The sequence below is a fragment of the Nanorana parkeri genome, unplaced genomic scaffold (genome assembly GCF_000935625.1).
Source record: "Nanorana parkeri isolate BGI_ZX_2015 unplaced genomic scaffold, ASM93562v1 scaffold474, whole genome shotgun sequence".
In the NCBI taxonomy this organism is placed as follows: Eukaryota; Metazoa; Chordata; class Amphibia; order Anura; family Dicroglossidae; genus Nanorana; species Nanorana parkeri.
Window position 1 is genome coordinate 109,238 of NW_017306742.1, and position 24,842 is coordinate 134,079.

General features: G+C 46.3%; 1 protein-coding gene across 2 annotated transcripts in view; it reads right to left on the reverse strand.

The window, feature by feature from the left end:
- The window catches only part of DOK5 (docking protein 5), a 75,486-nt gene that overhangs the window by 18,651 nt on the left and 31,993 nt on the right, over nt 1-24,842 (reverse strand). Inside the window, exons 2-5 of one of the 2 annotated variants that reach the window (XM_018560689.1) lie at nt 22,027-22,134; nt 13,314-13,428; nt 8,684-8,803; nt 5,732-5,882 (exon numbers count right to left, since the gene is read on the reverse strand). In XM_018560689.1, the coding sequence (XP_018416191.1) occupies nt 5,732-5,882; nt 8,684-8,803; nt 13,314-13,428; nt 22,027-22,134 (494 nt within the window). Of the gene's footprint in view, nt 1-5,731; nt 5,922-8,683; nt 8,804-13,313; nt 13,429-22,026; nt 22,135-24,842 lie in introns of both variants that reach the window. The other variant, XM_018560688.1, reaches the window with a different exon arrangement.

Here is a 24,842-nt window from a genome sequence, read left to right on the forward strand (position 1 = left end):
AGCATAAAACAAAGCTGCCGAAGGCAGCCGAGTGAATAACTCACCCGAAGTGAAGTGAGCCAAACGCTGTTCGGTTATTCACTTCAGGTTTGTACAGCTGATTTCAGCCATACATCGGCTGGCTTCCGATGCACTTCGGTCAGCCAAACATGCGGCATTCGGCTCGGCTATTCTGCTCGGTACCTCCGTGGTACTGAGCGGAATAGAAAATCAGTGAAAAAAGTAGAAAAAAATGTTTCAAAATGTAAATAAATGATAAATTTAAAAACATAAATAAAGATTTGTTTAAATTTTTATTTTACAAGTTTAAAAGAATTGGGCGGAGCTAGCAGTGACAGCTAGCTCCACCCACCTGTTTCTTATTGGCCGGGACCTGCTAGAGTCTTTTAGCAGGTCCCAGCCAATGAATAACAACTGGCCACAGCCAGCTCCGCCCAGTTGTCATTGTTTAATGACAATTTAAATTCAGCGTCCCCAGGTCACCTAGGGACGCTGATCTGTCATTGCAACTGGGCGGAGCCAGCCGTGAGATCACAGCTGGCTCCGCCCAGCTGTCGCTTGCGAGGTGTTCGCTATGCTTCGGAAGTTCACTTCGGCTCAGTCGAGCCGCTTGGCAAGCTTCGGGAGCTGTACGGGTTATACTGAATAGCCCGTACAGCAGCCCTTCGGTTCGACAATGTTATCTTCCTTCTGTAAACTACTAATCCCCCAACCTTTCATCTATTGAAGTTGTACAAAGTCAGACATGTTCGTCCAGCCTGGGTGGCACCCATGGCTCCCTCCATACAGTACTGTAAGTATGCATAGCCAACCTAGGACAGGAAGTGTGTTACTGACAGTATCACCAGCTGACATAAAGGAAACTGAAGAATTTAAACCAATGCAGCTACCACATCTAAGGACTGGAAATCTGCGATATATTACATTTTTGTTTTTTGCTTTAGCTGCTGCGGAAGTTTAATCTGCTTATATTTTGCCTTCCCTGCTTCCCCCATGCCTACGAGTACAGGATATTGCTCCCAGGGAAGGGAAGGATATAATATAAGCAGCTGGTGGAATCATCATTAACATTAATTTGTTGCTTTGCTCTTATGGACTTAGAAGGTGAAGCTGTCAGGACAGTAAACTGATAACATGCCCAGATCTCCAGACATCCTGTAGGTGCAAAATTAGTGACATAATTTACCGGGATGCATTCAGCCATCCAATCATCTGACCCTTCAATATTCTGACTTCATCTACAAATATGAACACAGTGCGGCCATCCTTCATTCAATTACTGAAGTACGAATTTTTCCAGATGAAACTGATGAAGAATCATGTTTGTTTCCATTGTGGATTTAGCATGACCTGCTGTGACCGTTATGAGGGGCTCCCACCATCCCTGTGCTGAGTTCTGGGTCCGTACACCAGCTGTGTCCATTATGAGGGGCTCCCACCATCCCTGTGCTGAGTTCCTGGGTCTGTACACCTGCTGTGCCCATTATGAGGAGCTCCCACCATCCCTGTGCTGAGTTCCTGGGTCTGTACACCTGCTGTGCCCATTATGAGGAGCTCCCACCATCCCTGTGCTGAGTTCCTGGGTCTGTACACCTGCTGTGCCCATTATGAGGAGCTCCCACCATCCCTGTGCTGAGTTCCTGGGTCTGTACACCTGCTGTGCCCATTATGAGGAGCTCCCACCATCCCTGTGCTGAGTTCCTGGGTCTGTACACCTGCTGTGCCCATTATGAGGAGCTCCCACCATCCCTGTGCTGAGTTCCTGGGTCTGTACACCTGCTGTGCCCATTATGAGGAGCTCCCACCATCCCTGTGCTGAGTTCCTGGGTCTGTACACCTGCTGTGCCCATTATGAGGAGCTCCCACCATCCCTGTGCTGAGTTCCTGGGTCTGTACACCTGCTGTGCCCATTATGAGGAGCTCCCACCATCCCTGTGCTGAGTTCCTGGGTCTGTACACCTGCTGTGCCCATTATGAGGAGCTCCCACCATCCCTGTGCTGAGTTCCTGGGTCTGTACACCTGCTGTGCCCATTATGAGGAGCTCCCACCATCCCTGTGCTGAGTTCCTGGGTCTGTACACCTGCTGTGCCCATTATGAGGAGCTCCCACCATCCCTGTGCTGAGTTCCTGGGTCTGTACACCTGCTGTGCCCATTATGAGGAGCTCCCACCATCCCTGTGCTGAGTTCCTGGGTCTGTACACCTGCTGTGCCCATTATGAGGAGCTCCCACCATCCCTGTGCTGAGTTCCTGGGTCTGTACACCTGCTGTGCCCATTATGAGGAGCTCCCACCATCCCTGTGCTGAGTTCCTGGGTCTGTACACCTGCTGTGCCCATTATGAGGAGCTCCCACCATCCCTGTGCTGAGTTCCTGGGTCTGTACACCTGCTGTGCCCATTATGAGGAGCTCCCACCATCCCTGTGCTGAGTTCCTGGGTCTGTACACCTGCTGTGCCCATTATGAGGAGCTCCCACCATCCCTGTGCTGAGTTCCTGGGTCTGTACACCTGCTGTGCCCATTATGAGGAGCTCCCACCATCCCTGTGCTGAGTTCCTGGGTCTGTACACCTGCTGTGCCCATTATGAGGAGCTCCCACCATCCCTGTGCTGAGTTCCTGGGTCTGTACACCTGCTGTGCCCATTATGAGGAGCTCCCACCATCCCTGTGCTGAGTTCCTGGGTCTGTACACCTGCTGTGCCCATTATGAGGAGCTCCCACCATCCCTGTGCTGAGTTCCTGGGTCTGTACACCTGCTGTGCCCATTATGAGGAGCTCCCACCATCCCTGTGCTGAGTTCCTGGGTCTGTACACCTGCTGTGCCCATTATGAGGAGCTCCCACCATCCCTGTGCTGAGTTCCTGGGTCTGTACACCTGCTGTGCCCATTATGAGGAGCTCCCACCATCCCTGTGCTGAGTTCCTGGGTCTGTACACCTGCTGTGCCCATTATGAGGAGCTCCCACCATCCCTGTGCTGAGTTCCTGGGTCTGTACACCTGCTGTGCCCATTATGAGGAGCTCCCACCATCCCTGTGCTGAGTTCCTGGGTCTGTACACCTGCTGTGCCCATTATGAGGAGCTCCCACCATCCCTGTGCTGAGTTCCTGGGTCTGTACACCTGCTGTGCCCATTATGAGGAGCTCCCACCATCCCTGTGCTGAGTTCCTGGGTCTGTACACCTGCTGTGCCCATTATGAGGAGCTCCCACCATCCCTGTGCTGAGTTCCTGGGTCTGTACACCTGCTGTGCCCATTATGAGGAGCTCCCACCATCCCTGTGCTGAGTTCCTGGGTCTGTACACCTGCTGTGCCCATTATGAGGAGCTCCCACCATCCCTGTGCTGAGTTCCTGGGTCTGTACACCTGCTGTGCCCATTATGAGGAGCTCCCACCATCCCTGTGCTGAGTTCCTGGGTCTGTACACCTGCTGTGCCCATTATGAGGAGCTCCCACCATCCCTGTGCTGAGTTCCTGGGTCTGTACACCTGCTGTGCCCATTATGAGGAGCTCCCACCATCCCTGTGCTGAGTTCCTGGGTCTGTACACCTGCTGTGCCCATTATGAGGAGCTCCCACCATCCCTGTGCTGAGTTCCTGGGTCTGTACACCTGCTGTGCCCATTATGAGGAGCTCCCACCATCCCTGTGCTGAGTTCCTGGGTCTGTACACCCGCTGTGCCCATTATGAGGGGCCCCCACCATGCCTGTTGGATTATTTTATTTATTTTAAATTCTCAAAGTGCAACAGATTTGGAAACATCCCAGAGTGGACAGGACAAGTGCAGGAGAATGATGGCTGAAATCTCCACCACTGAGATATGAGAAGCCAGTAGATATGAAGTATTCTAATGATGGAAGATTGATGTCTTGGTGCCGGACATGACTCTGCACATGACCATCACATCCACATAGCACACACCTCCTTCCCCTACAATGACAGGCTATGATCTATGTCTACCGCTGGGGATTCCAGCAAGTCTTGTTGACAAATAAAGCAGATAGTAGAAGAAGAGACTCAGGATACTAATCACATCAGGTACAAAGCAATATCAATATTTGTATACAATGTAGCACACAGAGTGCAGCGAGGAGACAACTGTGTACACACAGCACAATAACCTGAGAACTCACCTGTCCTCTGTGTTTTTTGTAGATCTCTACAGGAAGTTATGTCATTCCTGGGACTCTGATCAGCTCCCCCCACAGGTGTGAGCATACCTGCCAATCTTGCGCTCATGCTGGGACTCCAGGGATGCATTTACTGTCAGAGCACACATGAAAGGAGCTTGCATTTTTTGGGATAGTTTTGCCTTCAGAAATGAACGTTTATTATATGTGTCTTTGTAATGATCTGTGTGCACATGGCAGATTTAACCCCTTCCTATGCACCTATTAAACAGGTGTATAGGAACTGTATACCCGGATAGTAAGGATAACTTGCCCCAAACTTGCAGCAGGGTGAAATTGTAATTCTTGGTAACTTGCTGCACACATTCGTGGCACATTGTAGACTTGCAGAACACTCGCAACTTGACACTTTTTTTAATTTGTTGTAGATTTGCTTGGCAAGTCTACATCAAAAGTACTGCAGGTCTTGGCAAGAGCTCTGTGAGTGTACAGCACTTTTGTAAAGCATGTTGATCTGGAGACTTGCAATGCAGACTTGCTGTAATTGTGCAACACAATTGTTAAGCTCGGCAAGTAGCAGTAGCAATAGTTTAGCAAGTCATTTTCAAACTTGCAGCTCACTTGCTTGCTATCTGGGATACATGTTGCAGCAGAAGCAGCCAGCCTGCGGCGTCCTCAACCCTTGGATTATTGCGCTGTGCGTCCATGGTCTACGGTGCAGCGTTGGGGTTGTGGGTTCTCCTTGTGTGGTCTTTCTCTGGGCATTCGGTTTCCTTCTGTCACCAGAAGATGTGCTGGTAGGTTCATTGGCAATCTGACCAGACAGGTCCAGCAGTGTCTGCGTGTTTATGGCGCACATTAGATTGTAAGCTCCTTTGAGGACAGGGATTGCATTACTGTGACCAGTCTGTATGCTGGGTGTTGTGCAAAGTGGGGTATACCTGGTTCTCTTTTTTTCGTTCAACGGACGGGCTGAGCGAACAGATTCCTCCCTCAACGCTTATGATCATTGACGGACAAATCTTCTGCTGTTTCTATTGTATTCTGACTGCTGGCTGCTGTCAGAATGCCCTAATGGAGCAAGCAGGTGATTGGCTGCCGGCTTTGTTACTGCTTGTTAAGAATATGTAAGTACTTAAGGCCTCATTCACACAAGAAAAGGCTGGCACGTACAGCTCCGTGCTGCAGGCACGGCCGTATGGGTGCGGGTGTCTCGTACGCTGACAAGATGGATCCTGTTTGCATCCGAGCTAGGACACCCGCACCCATACGGACCTGCACTTGGGGTGAGCGTAGGGCTGCGTACGGAGAAGGACACGGGCTGCGTACTAATCACACGCAGCACCTGTCCTTCCCGGGAGCTGCCCCATACGGCCGTGCACGCAGCACGGAGCTGTACGTGCCGGCCGATTGTCGTGTGAATGAGGCCTAAATGTCACAGGATCACCTTGCATCAGCCTTTCTATTGATATGCACACACCATTTTGGGCTTGCAGTTTGAGAGCCATGAGGAAACACGAGCAGGAGAGAGCTCAAGTTGTGCCGCCCTTCCTCGTTAATCCGTGTACATTCCCTTTATCGTTCCTCATGCTGTGTCTACACCCACCTGCCAGCTTCAAAGGTGAACCAGGCTGGGTCCCGCCCGTACCTCCGTAGGGAGCTTAGCGGCCAAGACACCAGCTTCAGCCTCGGATTTTGTACGTCCCACAGGCAGATGTTCTCGCAGGTGATCTGCAGCGTGCATTCCCCGTGGACATCTAAATTGGGAGACGGCATCAAATACACATTGAATCTCTCTGGGAGAAAAAAAGATGATTAGTCTGCAATCTGCGTCAGAGAACCGCCACACAAACACATCATCATCATCATCATCATCATTATTATATATAATTCAGAAATTGAGACATATTGCATTCCTTCTGTCATTCACCAAGTCTTGTGCAAAGTCTGGGCATGTTGGTTAAAGCTGAACTCCAGGCAAATGGCTAAATACAGAAGTGAAATACATATATGGGAGCTGTTATACTTGCCAAAGGATTTGTGTGTTTATGTCCATCTAGTTCTGAAATTTACACAGCCCTACCAAGCAGAACAGCCCTGCCTGGCAGAGGATTTACTCTCTCTGCTGCCCCAAGGACAGGTTCCTCAATGCGCCCCCCTGTATGCAGGCCGCATACAAGTGATCTCAGCGACAGCGCCGGGATCACTTGTATAAAACAAGTGGCTGCTTCCCTCGCTGTACATTTAGCTCTGCTTGCCCAAAGCAAGGCTAAATGTAGAAAACAACTACCCGCCCTGCACCCGGAACTGCATGTCCCGGGCATCAGGAGACAGGAATTCCACAACCCTGCTGCCCCTGTACTCCCCGCTGCCCCCAAGGCCGGGCCTTGGTTGGCCTTGTGGAAAATCCGACCCTGGGAGGAGATCTGATATTTCTCTGCTGCAGTTCACTAACATTTACAGGTCTTATCCCTCCCTCAGCCTGTGAATGGAAAGTAAAAGGAGAAGCAGCACAGTGATGAGCTTATCTCCCTGTTACTGCTCTCGCCTTCTATCAGCACGCTCCTTGTTAGCACATATGCACCCACAACATAGCTGATTGGCTCCTTGTGCTGCTTCTCCTTCTCCAAAGTCCAAGCTCTGCTATACAGGGACTGCAAGAAGCTGATAAGTGAATTTCAATGCTTGCATTGAAACAAGTTGTTGATATATTAATAAATAAAGAGCTCCATTCATTGGTATCATATATTTGCCTGGAGGTCAGCTTTAGGGGCTGCCCACTCATCCCTTTAGGACCAATTCACACTGTTGTGCTGTGGTAATGCATGTTATGTGAGTTAGCGTGTGCTGCTATATTCCGAATGGGCTGTTGGCTCAGTGCAACAAAGGTTTTAAAACATCCGCACCATCTGTGCATTGCGGGGCGCTAAAGCACATGTAAATCAGGGTACCATTCAAAATGATTAGCACTGGAGTGCAACACATGGGTGACTGTGGCAAAGTATGTTATGCCAATTTCAGTGCAACAGTGTGAATGTGACTTTAAAGAGTAGTAAGGGATACAAACTTGTTTAGTCTAGGGCAGAGGTGGGCAAACTCTGACCCTCCACCTGTGGAGCATCTAAAAGTCCCATAAGGCAAGGCATTGCAAGACTCTGACAGCTAAAGGTATGACTCAAAGAGGTAGATTCATGAGGGATTTTTTTAGTATTACCACAGGTGGAGGGGAGAGGTTTGCCTTGTTCTGGTCTAGGGCTGGGGTGGGCAAACTTTGTCCCTCCAGCTGTTGTGAAACTACAAATTCGAACATGCATCTGTCTCTGGGAGTCATGCCTGTGGCTGCTGTGAGAATCTTGCAATGCCTCGTGGGATTTGTACTTCCACAACAGCTGGAGGGCCGGAGATTGCCCACCCCATGGTCTAGGGGGTAAGGAATAGGCAAAAATACTTAGGGCTAGTTCACACCAAATGCGGTCTGTTCCAGAGCGGTAGCTGCTGGAACGTACACCAATCGCACACTACACTTCCCCTTCGTTCTTGGCCGGAAGAGGGCATGGCAGAGCAATGAAGTCAATAGCACCGCAGCCATTCCCCCCGCCCGCAGTGCGATCGGACGTGTGGCAAAACATTGCCTGCGTTCCGGTCCATTTCGAACGCAAAAAAATGCTGCATGCTCTATTTTTTGTGTTTGAACTGGACCACAACACAGGCAATGTTTTGCCACGCGTCCGATCGCACTGTGAGCGGGGGGCACGACTACAGTGCCATTGATTACAATGCACCTCCACGCCCCCTCCTGCCCCATAACGAAGGGGGGAGTTTAGCGTGCGATTGCTGTGCGTTCCAGCAGCTACCGCTCTGGATCGCACCGCAATTGGTGTGAACTGGCCCTTCTATTATTCCTCACTTCCACAAGCTTTTTCTTGCCATACAACCAGTCGCACAAGGCAACTCTTCTGTGCTGGTCGTGCGACCACCAGCATCATTACGTTCAAGGTAGGACCAGCAGTCCTGCACTGTATGCAAGGATGCCAATGCTCGACCTCCATTCTGAAAGCAGAGGAGAGTGCTGTCAGGGGAGAGATGAGGAGGGTATTTCTGCCTATGCCTTAACTCCTAGACTATACAAGCATTTATCTATTACTACCTGGCAGACCCGCCTGTCACCCTTGGCATTGCCAAAAATTTCCATATAGTGACCATTTGCACAATGATTGCAGTAAACATTAGAAAAAGTCATCTAGATATTATTAGTGAACAGTCAGCACAGTCCCAAATTGAATATGTAATGCTATCTGGATCAACTCTTAAATAAAAATCATCTCAAGAGACAAGAGGCAACTGATACCTCTCCTCATTACAGCCCTGTGATTGGATGTTTCATGTGCCTGTCAGTGGAGACGAGCGATCGCAAATGGAGAGGAGGAGCACGCTGTTGCTTGGGGACAATGTTGTTGTTTGGGATAGCATGCAGATGTTTCAAGAGACAGCTCAGCTACAAAATGCCATCACAAGGGCCAGAAGACGTAGGTTTATTAGGCAAGACGTTTCTACCTACCGTTCTGCTCTATCTCCACTCCGGTAGCTAACAGGTCTGGTTCTCCCAAACTGATGTCGCTGATCCGGGTCCCAAGGCACTCTGTTTGTAAAATCTTGCACCATTCATCGGCCTCCAACTCTGAATGACATTGCACAGAAAGGGAATGTTAGTGGTAATCTTTGGTGCTCCGGCCAAAAGTCGCTATCTAACATCATCACATGTAACGGTCAACAAGAGTCCTGCACTGTAAGTGAGGATGCCGAGGGCCCACCCACAACCTGGAGTGCTGGAGAGATGAGGAGAGCACTGGCTACCAGGTGAGCGATGGATAAGGTATCTAAAAATGCTTCTTAGTGGTACCCCAGATTTTTTTTAAAAACAGCAATTAACCCTTGCAGTGCAGTAGGAGCCCCACTTCAAGGGTAGTTTTACATTTTCCATGGAGTTCAGCTTTAAAGGACTTGTCCAATTTTTATCATAAGGTTTGTGGAATACAATGCAATGTCCTTTTGAAGCCCAACTCCAGCCAGAATGTTATTTTTATTGTGGATGGATCTGGAGGAGTCGAGGAAAGAGCATTTGTCAGGTTTCTGTTATTGTCTGTATATTTGGTGTGGAAATTTCTCCAATGGGGACAAATACAAGAATATGGACACATTTTGAGTGGGATGAAGGCTCAATATTGCTGTCTGATGCTCTCTGTCTCCATGACAACTGTTTCCTCTATTTCTTGTACAGGAGTCAAAAGGACAGAAAATTTAAGAACGTCTCCTCAATGGGGCCAGAAATAAAAACCTGGTAGGAATTTTTAACTCCCTTCCTATCTAAAACAAAAAAATATATATTGTGAGTTAGGCTTTAATAACTTTACTGACCCCTGGCCATCACACCTACACTATATGGCCAAACATCTGTGGACCTTTAACCATGACATTTACCCTATATGGCCAAACATCTGTGGACCTTTAACCATGACATTTACCCTATATGGCCAAACATCTGTGGACCTTTAACCATGACATTTACCCTATATGGCCAAACATCTGTGGACCTTTAACCATGACATTTACCCTATATGGCCAAACATCTGTGGACCTTTAACCATGACATTTACCCTATATGGCCAAACATCTGTGGACCTTTAACCATGACATTTACCCTATATGGCCAAACATCTGTGGACCTTTAACCATGACATTTACCCTATATGGCCAAACATCTGTGGACCTTTAACCATGACATTTACCCTATATGGCCAAACATCTGTGGACCTTTAACCATGACATTTACCCTATATGGCCAAACATCTGTGGACCTTTAACCATGACATTTACCCTATATGGCCAAACATCTGTGGACCTTTAACCATGACATTTACCCTATATGGCCAAACATCTGTGGACCTTTAACCATGACATTTACCCTATATGGCCAAACATCTGTGGACCTTTAACCATGACATTTACCCTATATGGCCAAACATCTGTGGACCTTTAACCATGACATTTACCCTATATGGCCAAACATCTGTGGACCTTTAACCATGACATTTACCCTATATGGCCAAACATCTGTGGACCTTTAACCATGACATTTACCCTATATGGCCAAACATCTGTGGACCTTTAACCATGACATTTACCCTATATGGCCAAACATCTGTGGACCTTTAACCATGACATTTACCCTATATGGCCAAACATCTGTGGACCTTTAACCATGACATTTACCCTATATGGCCAAACATCTGTGGACCTTTAACCATGACATTTACCCTATATGGCCAAACATCTGTGGACCTTTAACCATGACATTTACCCTATATGGCCAAACATCTGTGGACCTTTAACCATGACATTTACCCTATATGGCCAAACATCTGTGGACCTTTAACCATGACATTTACCCTATATGGCCAAACATCTGTGGACCTTTAACCATGACATTTACCCTATATGGCCAAACATCTGTGGACCTTTAACCATGACATTTACCCTATATGGCCAAACATCTGTGGACCTTTAACCATGACATTTACCCTATATGGCCAAACATCTGTGGACCTTTAACCATGACATTTACCCTATATGGCCAAACATCTGTGGACCTTTAACCATGACATTTACCCTATATGGCCAAACATCTGTGGACCTTTAACCATGACATTTACCCTATATGGCCAAACATCTGTGGACCTTTAACCATGACATTTACCCTATATGGCCAAACATCTGTGGACCTTTAACCATGACATTTACCCTATATGGCCAAACATCTGTGGACCTTTAACCATGACATTTACCCTATATGGCCAAACATCTGTGGACCTTTAACCATGACATTTACCCTATATGGCCAAACATCTGTGGACCTTTAACCATGACATTTACCCTATATGGCCAAACATCTGTGGACCTTTAACCATGACATTTACCCTATATGGCCAAACATCTGTGGACCTTTAACCATGACATTTACCCTATATGGCCAAACATCTGTGGACCTTTAACCATGACATTTACCCTATATGGCCAAACATCTGTGGACCTTTAACCATGACATTTACCCTATATGGCCAAACATCTGTGGACCTTTAACCATGACATTTACCCTATATGGCCAAACATCTGTGGACCTTTAACCATGACATTTACCCTATATGGCCAAACATCTGTGGACCTTTAACCATGACATTTACCCTATATGGCCAAACATCTGTGGACCTTTAACCATGACATTTACCCTATATGGCCAAACATCTGTGGACCTTTAACCATGACATTTACCCTATATGGCCAAACATCTGTGGACCTTTAACCATGACATTTACCCTATATGGCCAAACATCTGTGGACCTTTAACCATGACATTTACCCTATATGGCCAAACATCTGTGGACCTTTAACCATGACATTTACCCTATATGGCCAAACATCTGTGGACCTTTAACCATGACATTTACCCTATATGGCCAAACATCTGTGGACCTTTAACCATGACATTTACCCTATATGGCCAAACATCTGTGGACCTTTAACCATGACATTTACCCTATATGGCCAAACATCTGTGGACCTTTAACCATGACATTTACCCTATATGGCCAAACATCTGTGGACCTTTAACCATGACATTTACCCTATATGGCCAAACATCTGTGGACCTTTAACCATGACATTTACCCTATATGGCCAAACATCTGTGGACCTTTAACCATGACATTTACCCTATATGGCCAAACATCTGTGGACCTTTAACCATGACATTTACCCTATATGGCCAAACATCTGTGGACCTTTAACCATGACATTTACCCTATATGGCCAAACATCTGTGGACCTTTAACCATGACATTTACCCTATATGGCCAAAAGTCTATGGACCCCTGACTATCACAGCTACACTATATGACCAAAGGTCTGTGTTCCCCTGGCCATCACACCTACTATTCATCGGACAGATATCCATCACACCTACACTGTATGGGCAAAGGTTTGTGGACCCCTGACCATCGCACCTACACTACATGGCCAAAAGTCTATGGTTTCCTGACCATTACACCTACACTATATGGCAAACCGTCTGTGGACCCCTGCCCATTACACATACAGGTGAAACTCGAATAATTAGAATATCGTGCAAAAGTAATTGCAGTAAGTGCTGCAAAAGGGGCCCAAACCAAGTACTGAGTACATATGCATGCTTGTACTTTTCAGAGGTCCGATATTGTTCTATGTACAATCCTTGTTTTATTGATTGCATGTAATAATCTACTTTTCTGAGGTTGTGGATTTGGGGTTCTTGGGGTTTTCATGAGCTGTAAGCCATAATCATCACAATGATGACAAATCACGGCTTGAACTATCTTGCTTTGCATGTAATGAGTCTCTCTCATATATTAGTTTCACCTTTTAAGTTGCATTAGTGAAATAAATGAACTTTGCACGATATTCTAATTATTCGAGTTTCACCTGTACACTAGACATGTGCACCGGCAAAAAATTTGTTTCGGTTTTTGATTTTGCATTATTTAATTTTTCGGGATTCGGGTCCGAAAGTCAATTTGTTTTTTTGGTGGCTAAATGGACATAAATGTCCACAGACACTCCAAAATCTAATGGAAAGCCTTCCCAAAAGGGAAATGGAGGTTGTTATAGCTGCAGAGGATGGGTTAACTTCAAATGGTTTTGGAACCATCACCATCAAATGGTTTTGCCCATATAGTGTGACTTTAAATTCCATTTCACTGTCGGCTGTCACATCCATTGACTGAGAACTCCAAAGTTCCAGCGGTTGCTGGTTGTGTAAAGGGTTAATAATCGCTACCTCCAAGAAATCCGTGTGTAGTATATTATTTTATCCTGCACAGTAAATTATCTCAACAGCCAGCAGCTCCATTTACGCTGAATTCCCTTTATTATGAAAGATGATAAGAAGAGGAAAAGACATTCTCTTTCATGTTCCATATCAAACTCTTTTTTAATAGACCCTGATTGAATCAGACCGCAGCCTGTGAGGCGCAGTGAACGCTGAAAGGCGCACCGTATTTTGCATGTTAAAGAACTCTCCACGTTGAAGATGGCAGCATGACGTCAGCAACTCAATGGAGCGCTTATCAGATGCGGCCCACCCTGTCACGTTCACTCACCCGATTCACAGGCAAATGTTTTTGAGGTGTCATCGGCGAAGAAAATGCCCACTGCGTGTTTTTTGGTGGTTTTGGGGAGTCGGAGGATGTTTTTCACATTGTTCAGTTCCGTCACCTGCAAGGCAAAGGAGTGTATTGTGTTTATTAGTACAGTGCATTTATATAGCTTTCTACAGCTTTCACCTAATGCATTCTTGGTGTGTGCCAGTCATTTGCTCAATTAAAAGTACACTGAGTGGCCAGATTATTATGACCACCCCATCAGTACTTCGTTGGGCCGCCTCGTGACTCCACGAGATGTTGAAAGGTGATGCGAGGAATCTGACACGGCACTGTTGCCCTTCTGTTGTCTTGTACCAGTCTTGCCCCTCCCCCGTTCTGCCCTAACATTGACTAGTCGCTGACGGCCACAATTCGCACGTTCAGACCCAGATTTTCGGCTGACAGTCCGGTCTTTAAACACTTTAACAACAGCTGCTCTTGAACATTTAACAAATTCTGCTGTTTTTCTGATACTCGCTCCATGGCTCCGAGCGCCAACAATCATCCCACGTTCAAAGGCTGTTAAGTCGCGTTGTTTCCCCGTATCTTCAGAAACAAATCACTTCTACTGTCGTGGTAACCAACCTGCTTCCCTATTTATAATGGTCTGGCCCTCTAGCAACTTCAGCGCCAAATTATAGCTAATTTGCCTACAAACGTCAGGTGGTCATAATAATCTGGCCACTCAGTGTATATCTCCATCCAAAACTTTTTTGGGTAGTGAAGTGTTTTAAACTCCTCTCATGTTTTAATTGCCCTATGTGGGAGATGCTCCCTCTCAATTTGCTCTTTGTGGCCATTGTAACTCTGACAGAAAGTGATGGAAGATCCCAACTTTTACAGCTGTCCCAAGAGCATGAGGTGAGGGAAAATATTCCTGTGGGGACACCTGCTCTGTCTAAGGGAGACTTCCACTTCACTTTGGAGAGACTTGCTACACACTGGTGACTCTACTTTGTTGTGTCCTTCTGGCCCCTTTCACTTTTCATAAAGTATTGGCCATCATGGTTGACCTACTGTGAGGCCATAACTGGGAGTTTGCGCGCTACTGTGTATGCGAGGGTCCCAGTCTTCTGGGTTGCCGGAAAACATGTGCTAGTGCCTAGTGCGCATGTGCACGCAACGGAACGTGGTGCACAGGAAGTGATACGTCGCTCCCTAATGGATGGCCCTATTTAAACCAGCTGGCCCAATGGGTCAGTCCTGAACAGTCTTTCAGCGTGTGTTCTAGTCAGTTTGATTACCCGTTGCCTTGACCAGGATTTGCTTGACTACGCCTGATTGCTGCCTGCCCTTGACCTCTGCTCGTTTTCTGGATTCGCTTCTGTCTTCTCCCCTGGTACCATGATGACCGTCTGCCTTTGACCCCTGGCTTGTTTGACTTTGCTCCAGTTACTGCTGCAGACCACATTGACCTCTCAACTAAACACCAGCCATGCTCATCCTTCCAGTGACCCAGTTGCCGGATTTCTACCAGGCATGTCTGAACACCTTGGCACCTTGGGGTGTGAGACAAGAGCCGCAAGGGAGGCCTCCTCAGCTAATCGGTCCTCCACCAGGTACGTGATACCTACACATACTGTATGATGACTTGCCATTTTTGGTGTGTCGTAGGGGTTATCTGATTCTTCACAACAACATTCCTAGAGTTTTGGAGGGAATGGGGAACAGTGAGAACCTCTGTCCAGTTTTTATCTCTGTCAGTGTTCATGTCGGGGAGATTCTCTTTACTTTTTCTCCCGATGACACTCAGAATATTACAGGGTGTCATCAAGGCTTAATTTCTTTGATGGGGCACATGAACAATGTTGTAACCCAGGGGTGGTCAATTAATTTTCCTAAGGGGCCACATGTGAAACTGATACTGTTGTGGCGGTCCAAATCATTTGGCTGAACTTAATTCTGCTGAATATGAATTGTATCACTTTATAAACAGAACTATATTATATGGTTGTGATCATGTCCCCATTAGAGTGCCTTGTTACATTGTTTGTTCCCTAGAGTGTCACTTAATATTATTGTCCCCTCATACCTTAGTTTACTACTTTATTAGCAGGCCAGAGGCAGGAGGACGGAAGGAGGAGAAGGCTGCAGGAGTCGACGGAAGAAGATCCGTAATGCTGACGGCGGGGAACACATTTGACGTCACTGGTTGTAGGACTGCCGGCAGTCCTAGAAACTAATGACTGCAGAGGTGGTGGACACCTGACGTCATTGGTTTCTAGAACACCAGCGATCCTAACAACCAATGACTGAAGAGGAGGGGGTCTGTATTGGGCTATCGGAGGCTATCGCATCCACTGTCAGCCAGTCATAACCGAGGGCAGGTTGGCGATCGCAGTTTGGACAGAACCGGCACTCAGTCTGTGTTCAGACCGCAGGCCTGACAGGGACAGTTAAAGGGCTAGATGTGGTCCATGGCTGTAAAATGCCCAGGTCTGTTCTAACCATGCCACACTGGTTGGCTTAAGATGGACTTTGAAGGGTCATCTATGGAATGATTTTTCACTTGCTGTTACAGTTAAAGAGGAAAAGTACTTTTTTTTGTATATTATCCAGAATATTGGCTGGATATGCTGGCAGCAAACACTGCGACACAGGACTGGTATTTGTAGGTGTTCTATCAGCACAACCCTGTGCTGGACCACCTATGGATGAGCTCACTAGCTAAGACTGTATCCAAGTATCATAGAGCTCCCCTGTAATCGGCATAATCTATGCTGGACACAGGAGTGGCAGGATCCTCGTCAGACCCTAATTGCTGAGCTGGCCACACATTCTGCAGGCTGACAATATGCTTTACCCAAACTGGGCATTGTACCTTCCCTGGCCTGGTGCAGCCAAAATGGTTCAGACCAAGTGACAGGCTTCTAGGTATCCATGTAAAGAGTAGCCTTGATAGATCCCATCAAGAGGTATATGCTCCAAGACATAACCAACACCCCCTTACAACCCTATAATTACTCTACGTCTCACAATTCTGTCTCAGAAGACCGCAGCACAGCCCTACCATAGCAACTGCACTAACCATGATTATAACTGTCATTTCTGCCTTTTATGACCCCCGTTTATAAATACCATCTTAGCTACGAGATATATGTATCATGAACAGATGGTAAACATTCATGGCAGCGTGCTGAAGTGCAGGAATTTTATTGCATCATTGCTCCAATAAAATATAATATACAGAACACTCTGCGGCCACTTTAGTAACGAATTGCCCAATTAATAATATACAGTATACAATATACAATGTATTTTACAAATACATTACGTCCTCTTATATTAGATATGTTTACGGGATGTGTAGTTTGTTCTGTGCATTATAAAAAAAAATAATATCCCGTTTTCACCTTTTATTCAGCCATTTTTCCATCTTCAGTGTTAATGATCTCCTGCAGCCTCTTTGCGGCCACGTTTTGTCTACATGCGCTCTAGCAGTGGCTGTATGGCGTTTCTCAGGATAGGTTTCATGATGGTGAGAACAGTGGACTATAAGTGCTCATTCAGACGGACGTGCAAGTCCATAAGGCATGCACGCCTGTAATAAGACTCGATCCCGAAGGGACAGGTGCTGCGTGTAATGGAGTGCAGCAGCCTGTTGTTCCTTATGGGAGGGAACCTGTCCCTTCCGGGACTGGGCCATTTTACGGGTGTATACACCTGTCTGAAAGAGCCCCAAATGTGCAATGTGTGTTGAAACAGCCATCTGTAGCCTCCATGGGAAGCTCGAGTGACAAGGTGACAACTCAGGAGGGTTATTGACCCACTGCCTATTGAATGCAAACATGAGCTGAGGCAGAGTGGCAGAGGTAGAGCAGGACTGGATGGACATGCTTTTCTGAACGGATGCCCCTCCCTCCCTGGATTAGCATCATTCATTTCCCTGCTGCTGCTGGCGGCTGGTTTGCCTGGACCATGGAAAGGCATGCCATTGTGCAAAAATTTCGAGACACCCCTGAGGAAGCCAGAAGGCCCCCTGGTTGAGAAAGGCTGATCTAAGGCACTGCCACCACCGACTACAAGCTTTAGAAGATTTTGAAATGGGGTTTGGTGATGTCGTTACTGTGCTGCTCACTGTTCTCCTTGCAGGAGGCTCATGAGGAAGTAAAGCCCTGCCTCTACCAAGATGGCGGCCTCCACACAGAGATACAATACAAGACAAGGTATGGTAAGTCAGAAATTGGGAAAAATCCAGCTACAGGGAGACAACGGACATTGCATTAGTCCTTTGCCCTCTGCCTGCTTTTTTTTCAGCACAGCTTCCAGCGTTAGTTCCCCTATAACTATAACCCTATAGATATATACAGTGGCGTCACAAGGGGGGTGCAGGGGGTGCGGCCCGCACCCGGTTGACACAATTGGAGGGGTTACACCAAAATGACTGACAGTCATTTTGGTTTCACCCCCTCTAAAAAGTCGGGCACTTGGTCATGGACCGAGAGCCCGACAGTGTCAGGAGAGAGAGGGGACCCGGGGGCATACCTCATCCCACCGGGTGAACGCCCCCTCCTCTTTCTTGGTGATGGACGCCGGCAGGCGTCAATAAGATGACCGCGCATTGCGCGATGACGTCACGGTGTCACCCAGTCTCGCCTCCGGGTGACACCCAGCCTCGGGACGCCCCTAGATATATACATTATTACTCTGCAGTATACAATGTGACATAGTTACATAGTATTTGAGGTTGAATAAAGACATTAGTCCATCAAGTCCAACCTATTAGGATCTCATTCTAGGAGTACCTGTATATTACCTGTACCCCTGTATATTACCCGTACCCCTGTATATTACCTGTACCCCTGTATATTACCTGTACCCATGTACTATACATGCACAAGCTTCTATTGACAGGTCTCTATAAGCTGTCATTGTCTTTGGGAATCTGCTCTCCTTTACAATTTTCCATTGTGGCCGGGGCACAGATCCCGGCCGGCGCCAGGGAAGCATCTCAAAGTGTTAAACCTGTCAGGAAAACAAGAGCCAGGTAATGGGAGACACAAATGAAGGCTCAGATAACATGAATGCTCTTTTCATGCCTTCCCCTGACATGCTCGGGCAGTACACGCCGGCTGTATAATTTGCAGGCCGCTAACAAAGACTAGAATTAATAGCCTCTCCGGCTGCACTCTTTTTCCAATTAACGGAACGTCCAGATGTACCTGTTCTGGCTGCTGACCCTGCATCATGCCACAAAAACGGATATTGATTGGGGTCTGAGAAAATGTACAAACAGCTTCATTATTGGAACAAGGAACCGACAGCCTAGAAGAGCAGGATGACCCTGATGTTAGCTATGAGGCCGTTTAACATTTTCTGCCGCGTACAGTTTATGAATTTCTTTTGATATAGCCGTAGCTGCCTAATGTCCTTTTATCAGATCCATTACTCAACAGTTTGTCTGATGTATGCATCTGTATAAAGATATGTTATATTCAATATACACTATTATACAATGAAGGGGTTTATTTATAAACAATTCACAGAGCCATTCTCCCTGCAAATATCTGTGAATGAACGTTTGTTCTGTGCAAATAGAGGCAAAAATGGCTGAATGTAATACCACATTATGGCCCCTAGATGGAGCAAGGTAGCATGGGAAAGAATTCTTAATATCCCATGCTCCCAGCGCCATCTAGTGGACATAATTCGGTATTACATTTACACTTGCCCGGAAAAGAAAATAGCCTAGGAACGTTCGTTCTGTGTGAATAGAGGCAAAAACAACTGAACTTAATACCACATTATGGCCCCTAGATGGAGCTAAGGAGCATGGGAAAGAATTCTTAATATCCCGTGCTCCCCAGCGCCATCTAGTGGACATAATTCGGTATTACATTACACTTGCCCGGAAAAGAAAATATCCTAGGAACGTTCCTTCTGTGTGAATAGAGGCAAAAACAACTGAACGTAATACCACATTATGGCCCCTAGATGGAGCGGAGGAGCATGGGAAAGAATTATTAATTTCCTGTGCTCCTCAGCTGCATCTAGTGGCCATATTGTGGTGTTTACATTCGTTCTGAAAAGAAAATACACTAAGAATGTTCCTTCCTGCCTCTATTTGCACAGTACAGATCTGGGAATTGTTTATAATTAGACCCCCATGCATTTTTATTGTTTGTAAAACAAATCTACACTCAAGTTAAAGTAATTTTAAGATATAGATGTGAGAGGCCATAGGTTAAACTGTATCTAAGGCCAAAAACCGTTGCTCTGGGCCGGTGTCCTGTCGAAATAGCCAACTCGTCGCGTTGTGCAAACGTGTCACTTCCCGTGACTTGCCAGCAGGAGATTTTGACGAGTTGGCAGTAGCACACGTGGCTGCATAACAAAAAAATGCATAAGAATACTTGTTGAGCTGTCCAACTTCTGCCAGTGCACATGTGCTGGTATAAAGCTAATACAGTGGCATTATATATCAGCGTATGCACACTGGCAGCTTGGAAAACTTGATGAGTATTCTAATTGGCTTCTTGTTATGCAGCTGGGTGTGCACACGTGCATGTGCACTACCGCCAATTTGTGAAAACCTCCTGCTGCCAAGTCACCGGAAGTGACTTGGTTGCAGATCTTGACAAGGTGGCTATTTCTACAGAGCACCGGCTTCCTGATTGTTACAACTTGTCACACCATAAAAGGAAGTTTCTTAACATTGACTTGCATGGCAGGATCACCCGGCATTAGTTTAAATGTAAGCTGTAGATTTCAAAAGACTGAAAATGTCTTTTGAAATTATATTAAAATGCTGATTTCAAGTTTGGTTGGGTTTAAAAACCGAAGGTTAGTCTCTCTATCTAAAATAATGACCGGGGATTGGAAAGGCGGGGGAGTGGATGCGATTAGGAATTTTTGGTGTTGAATCTCTTGTGCGCTGGAGCAGGTACTGCTTGGGAAGACTTGCCATATTGTGCAGTTATTGGAACAAATGTCTTGTGAACGCCTCGATTCTCCTAATGCCGCACACCATATGGGAAGACTATTCTCTAGCATATATTAGTGCCGGAGCACACAGGCTATTTTTAGCAGTCAGACAGAAGGCTGCAAGCTCATACACATTGTACACAGTTTCAAAGAAATAACTTTATTCCAACCAGCCGCATATTATAGCAACAAAGAAACCTGCACTGAACCCCAAAAACTATAAAACCAGTAAGGGTCGGTGCACATTGATGAACCTGTTACTGGCAGCAACTCAGGATCACTAAGAAGTGCAGAGAAAAGATTCACCTGTTTCCATGCCTGGATCCCTCGCTGGGCCGAAAATGCTGCAGAATGACAATTGCTGCTGTAACAGGGATCTACATGTCACTCAAGCAGCAAAGACTATACTTCTGTATCCTTGCATCAGTCCCTTAGTGGCTGGATGAGCAAGACTTTACTCCCTTACTGGCAGGATGAGCGAGACTTTACTCCCTTAGTGGCTGGATGAGCGAGACTTTACTCCCTTAGTGGCTGGATGAGCAAGACTTTACTCCCTTTTGGCAGAATGAGCGAGACTTTACTCCCTTATTGGCAGGATGAGCGAGACTTTACTCCCTTACTGGCAGGATGAGCGAGACTTTACTCCCTTTTGGCAGAATGAGCGAGACTTTACTCCCTTACTGGCAGGATAAGTGAGACTTTACTCCCTTATTGGCAGGATGAGCGAGACTTTACTCCCTTATTGGCAGGATGAGCGAGACTTTACTCCCTTACTGGCAGGATGAGTGAGACTTTACTCCCTTATTGGCAGGATGAGTGAGACTTTACTCCCTTAGTGGCTGGATGAGCAAGACTTTACTCCCTTTTGGCAGAATGAGCGAGACTTTACTCCCTTATTGGCAGGATGAGCGAGACTTTACTCCCTTACTGGCAGGATGAGCGAGACTTTACTCCCTTACTGGCAGGATGAGCGAGACTTTACTGCCTTACTGGCTGGATGAGCAAGGCTTCACTTCCTTATTGGCTGGATGAGCAAGGCTTCACTTCCTTAGTGGCTGGATGAGCAAGACTTTACTCCCTTACTGGCAGGATGAGCAAGGCCATATTCCCTTACTAGCCAGATAAACAAGGCTTTACTCCCTTAATGAACGGAAAAGCAAGATCATATTCTCTTACTAGCCAGATGAACAAGGCTTTACTCTCTTAGTGGCTGTATGAGCAAAACCGTACTCCCTTACTGACTATATAAGCAAGTGGATGGATGAGCAAGACCATACTCCCTAACTGCTCAGATGAGCAAAGCTTTGCTATCTTAGTGGCTTGATGGGCAAGACTGTACTCTCTTACTGGATGGATAAGCAAGGCTTCACTCCACTAGTGACTGGATGAGCAAGACCATGCTCCCTCACTTGCCATTTGAGCAAGGCTTCACTCCTATAGTGGCCAGATGAGCAAGACTGTACTATCTTACTGGCTGATTGAGCAAGGCTTCAATCCAATAAAAGTTGCTCCTCTTTGTTTCCTGTTTTCGTTTTGCTCCATTGCCTTGCAGAGTCCTATGGAGCCACCCTTACATGCACACTCATGCTGGAACCACAGCCCTACTTACATACGTTGCCTGTGCACACACAAGCAGTCCTGTACACGAACTCCAGCAATGTAAATCTGCCCCCCTGCTCCTGCTGAATGACTGCGAAGCCAGCATAGAAGATCACAACTAATAACTTCAATAGAATATAAAAATTACCTTATGGTAACATCGAAAATACGCGGCTCGCTCATCAGAAAACTTCTCCAGACGCTTCGGCCCTTTGCTAGATGCTTTCTTGAATACTAACCAACACCTCTGATAGATCTGCAAAGAGAACAGCACCCCGAGTCACAAGTCTACATAGGATCACATACACTGCATACTTATTATTGTTTTCACTCATGATTCACACAGCTGTATACAAAGTTTCAGCACCATGGAAATCGAATGCCGGGAGGGATATGAAAGAACCGTCATATTGATCAACAAAATTCGGCCAAAACATTTCTTCCGAGGTTCAACCATTAATAAAAAAAAAAAATAACCTCTAGTGCACTCTACAGCCCAAGCCCGGGCACAGCGATTTTTATGTTTGTGTATTCTTCAATCAACACTTATCACAAAGCACAGGTGTAGAATCATCACTTGGGAATTGCCGATCATAGACGAGTTCTGATGTTCCGGCTCCCCACTGTACATATCAGGAGCTCCCAGTGGAGTTTAGAGAGCTCCCAAAGTTGTAAAAGAATGACATTGTTTGTGTGGTGATTAAAGATTAAAAAATTTCTGTGCCTGTGGTTGAGATTTAAAGGAGAACTATGGGGTCGGGGTTTTTCCCCATAGTTCTCCTTAGGGTAACGGGAGGACACAAACTAGCGTCCTCCCGTCACCCTAGGCTCAGCTAACCCAATATAATCTATGCAGTTCAGTTGGTTGTATAATCCCTTTGCTGTAAATTGACCTGCCATAATTAGATCTTACTCCTTCTCCCCCCAAATCCTCAGTGTACCTGCGGGTGGAAGTCCAGCTCCCATTCAACTTCTGTGCCCACTCCTGCTGTAGCGTTGAGGGTCTCATAGACCTCAGTGCTGTGGTCGCATCTCCACCCCAATCCCCTCTTGGCCAATCGCAAAGCAAACAGCCCCAGGCTGCATTTTGAGACTGGCCACAAGGAGATGAGGATGGAGATACAAAGTCCATGAGAGCTGGAGCGCACACAGTTCAGAAAGACCTGGACTTCCCAGATATGGTGGGAGAAATGGGAAGATCTAATTATGGCAGGTCAGTTTACAGCAAAGGGCCCCTACAGCTTACTGAACTGCAACCGCATAGTAGCCAGAGTTGGGCTTTAAACATTCGAATGACATTTGACTCGGCAACATTGAGTTATTCGGACAAATTTTGTGCATTCGGACACATCCGAATATCCGAATCCCAATGCCTCCGAATGTGTCCTAAACGGAAATTCGGATCCTGTCCGAATTTCGATCAAAAACTAAACTGAATTGGACATCTGACTTTTCCGGCCAATCAGATGTGTTTTTCAATTTAATGCCTCCGAATGGGTCTGAACACGAATTGTCGTTACGGCAACATGGGAGTCATATACAGTATATACATATAATACTAAAGCTGAGGCTCCCAGAACTGAATGGCATTCGGGATCCGAATTTCCGAATTGCATTCAGGAGCTCTTGAAAGCTATTCGGGTCTGGGAGCCTCAGCTTTAGTAATATGTGTATATGGCTCCCAGACCCGAATGGCATTCAGGATCAGAATTTCCGAATTGCATTCGGGAGCTCCAGAATGCCATTCAGGTCTGGAAGCCTCAGATTTAGTATTGTTCCCAGACCCGTAGTGCTTTCAGGAGTTTCCGAATGGTGTTTGGAAATTTGGACTCATTCGGGTCTAGGAGATTAAGTATTAATATCTGTAAATGGTTTTCTGTGGCATGCGCAGCGAATATTCATAAACTCATCCGAAACTAAGGAAAATTCGGATTTCGTCCGAGTCTGAAACCCAAACAGAATTGAATATTGGATCCGAGTCCCAAAATATCCGAACCAAACTTTTCCGCAGCTTACATGTCTATCACCCATGGGCTGCCTGCATACTAAACAGAGTGAATGTCCGCAGGAACGGATGAGTGAATCCTGTGTTATTTTCAGGGAAATCTTTTAGGTAAATATTCACTGGGCATATGATAAGCATACCCCATGATAATAACAAAACACTACAGCTACTCAAACACAGGAGACCCCAGCTCTCCAGACTTGTGGCTGATCCCTCGGACAAACAGTCTTTAATGCAAATGATCCTTCTATTCACAAGAAAGATTTTACACATGTGAGAGTAGTGAATAAATGTTACATTAACCAATGTTTGTATTATCAGCAGTGAACTTAATGTGAACATGTTTTAATTGTCCCGCCTAAAACAGACACCATAGTGTTAAGAAAAGCTTCTTCAGACCCCTCTGATCCTGGTTTGTCTTTGTTACTAAGATCTAGGTCTTCTGTGATTTTGGGACTAACCCCTTCCCTGTAGTGGGGGGGGTGGGGGGGTGAGGGGTTCAGCGAGATGGGGCGTAGTGCCACTGACTGTGGCCCTAAGCCCCGTCCCGGTAATATTTACCTTTAAATGTGGTTAGTTAGGTGCAGATGATATTATCTATACAATGATGTCAATTGTTATTGAAAGTAGACCAGTCATCAGTAGCAGAGCAATAAAGTTGGACATCAGCTATCGACAAACCTGCCACTTTAAACATCCCTGGGATTCTGAGACGCACCTATCTGAGCATTAAACTAACTCTGATCAGCGTGCGCTTTCTGCTTAATTAAGCAACTTCTGCTTTTATACAAAAGGGGGTTATTGAACCACGGGCGGGTCATGTGACCTTTGATTCATAAATGGATTACTCCCGCTGGCCACCAGATTCGATCAATGTGCCCGCACAAGAGAAGTAGCTCGCTCTCCGTTGCTTTGTTGCCCTGACCTCGCAGCTTCTGTCTGGGCTTTGCTTATCTTGG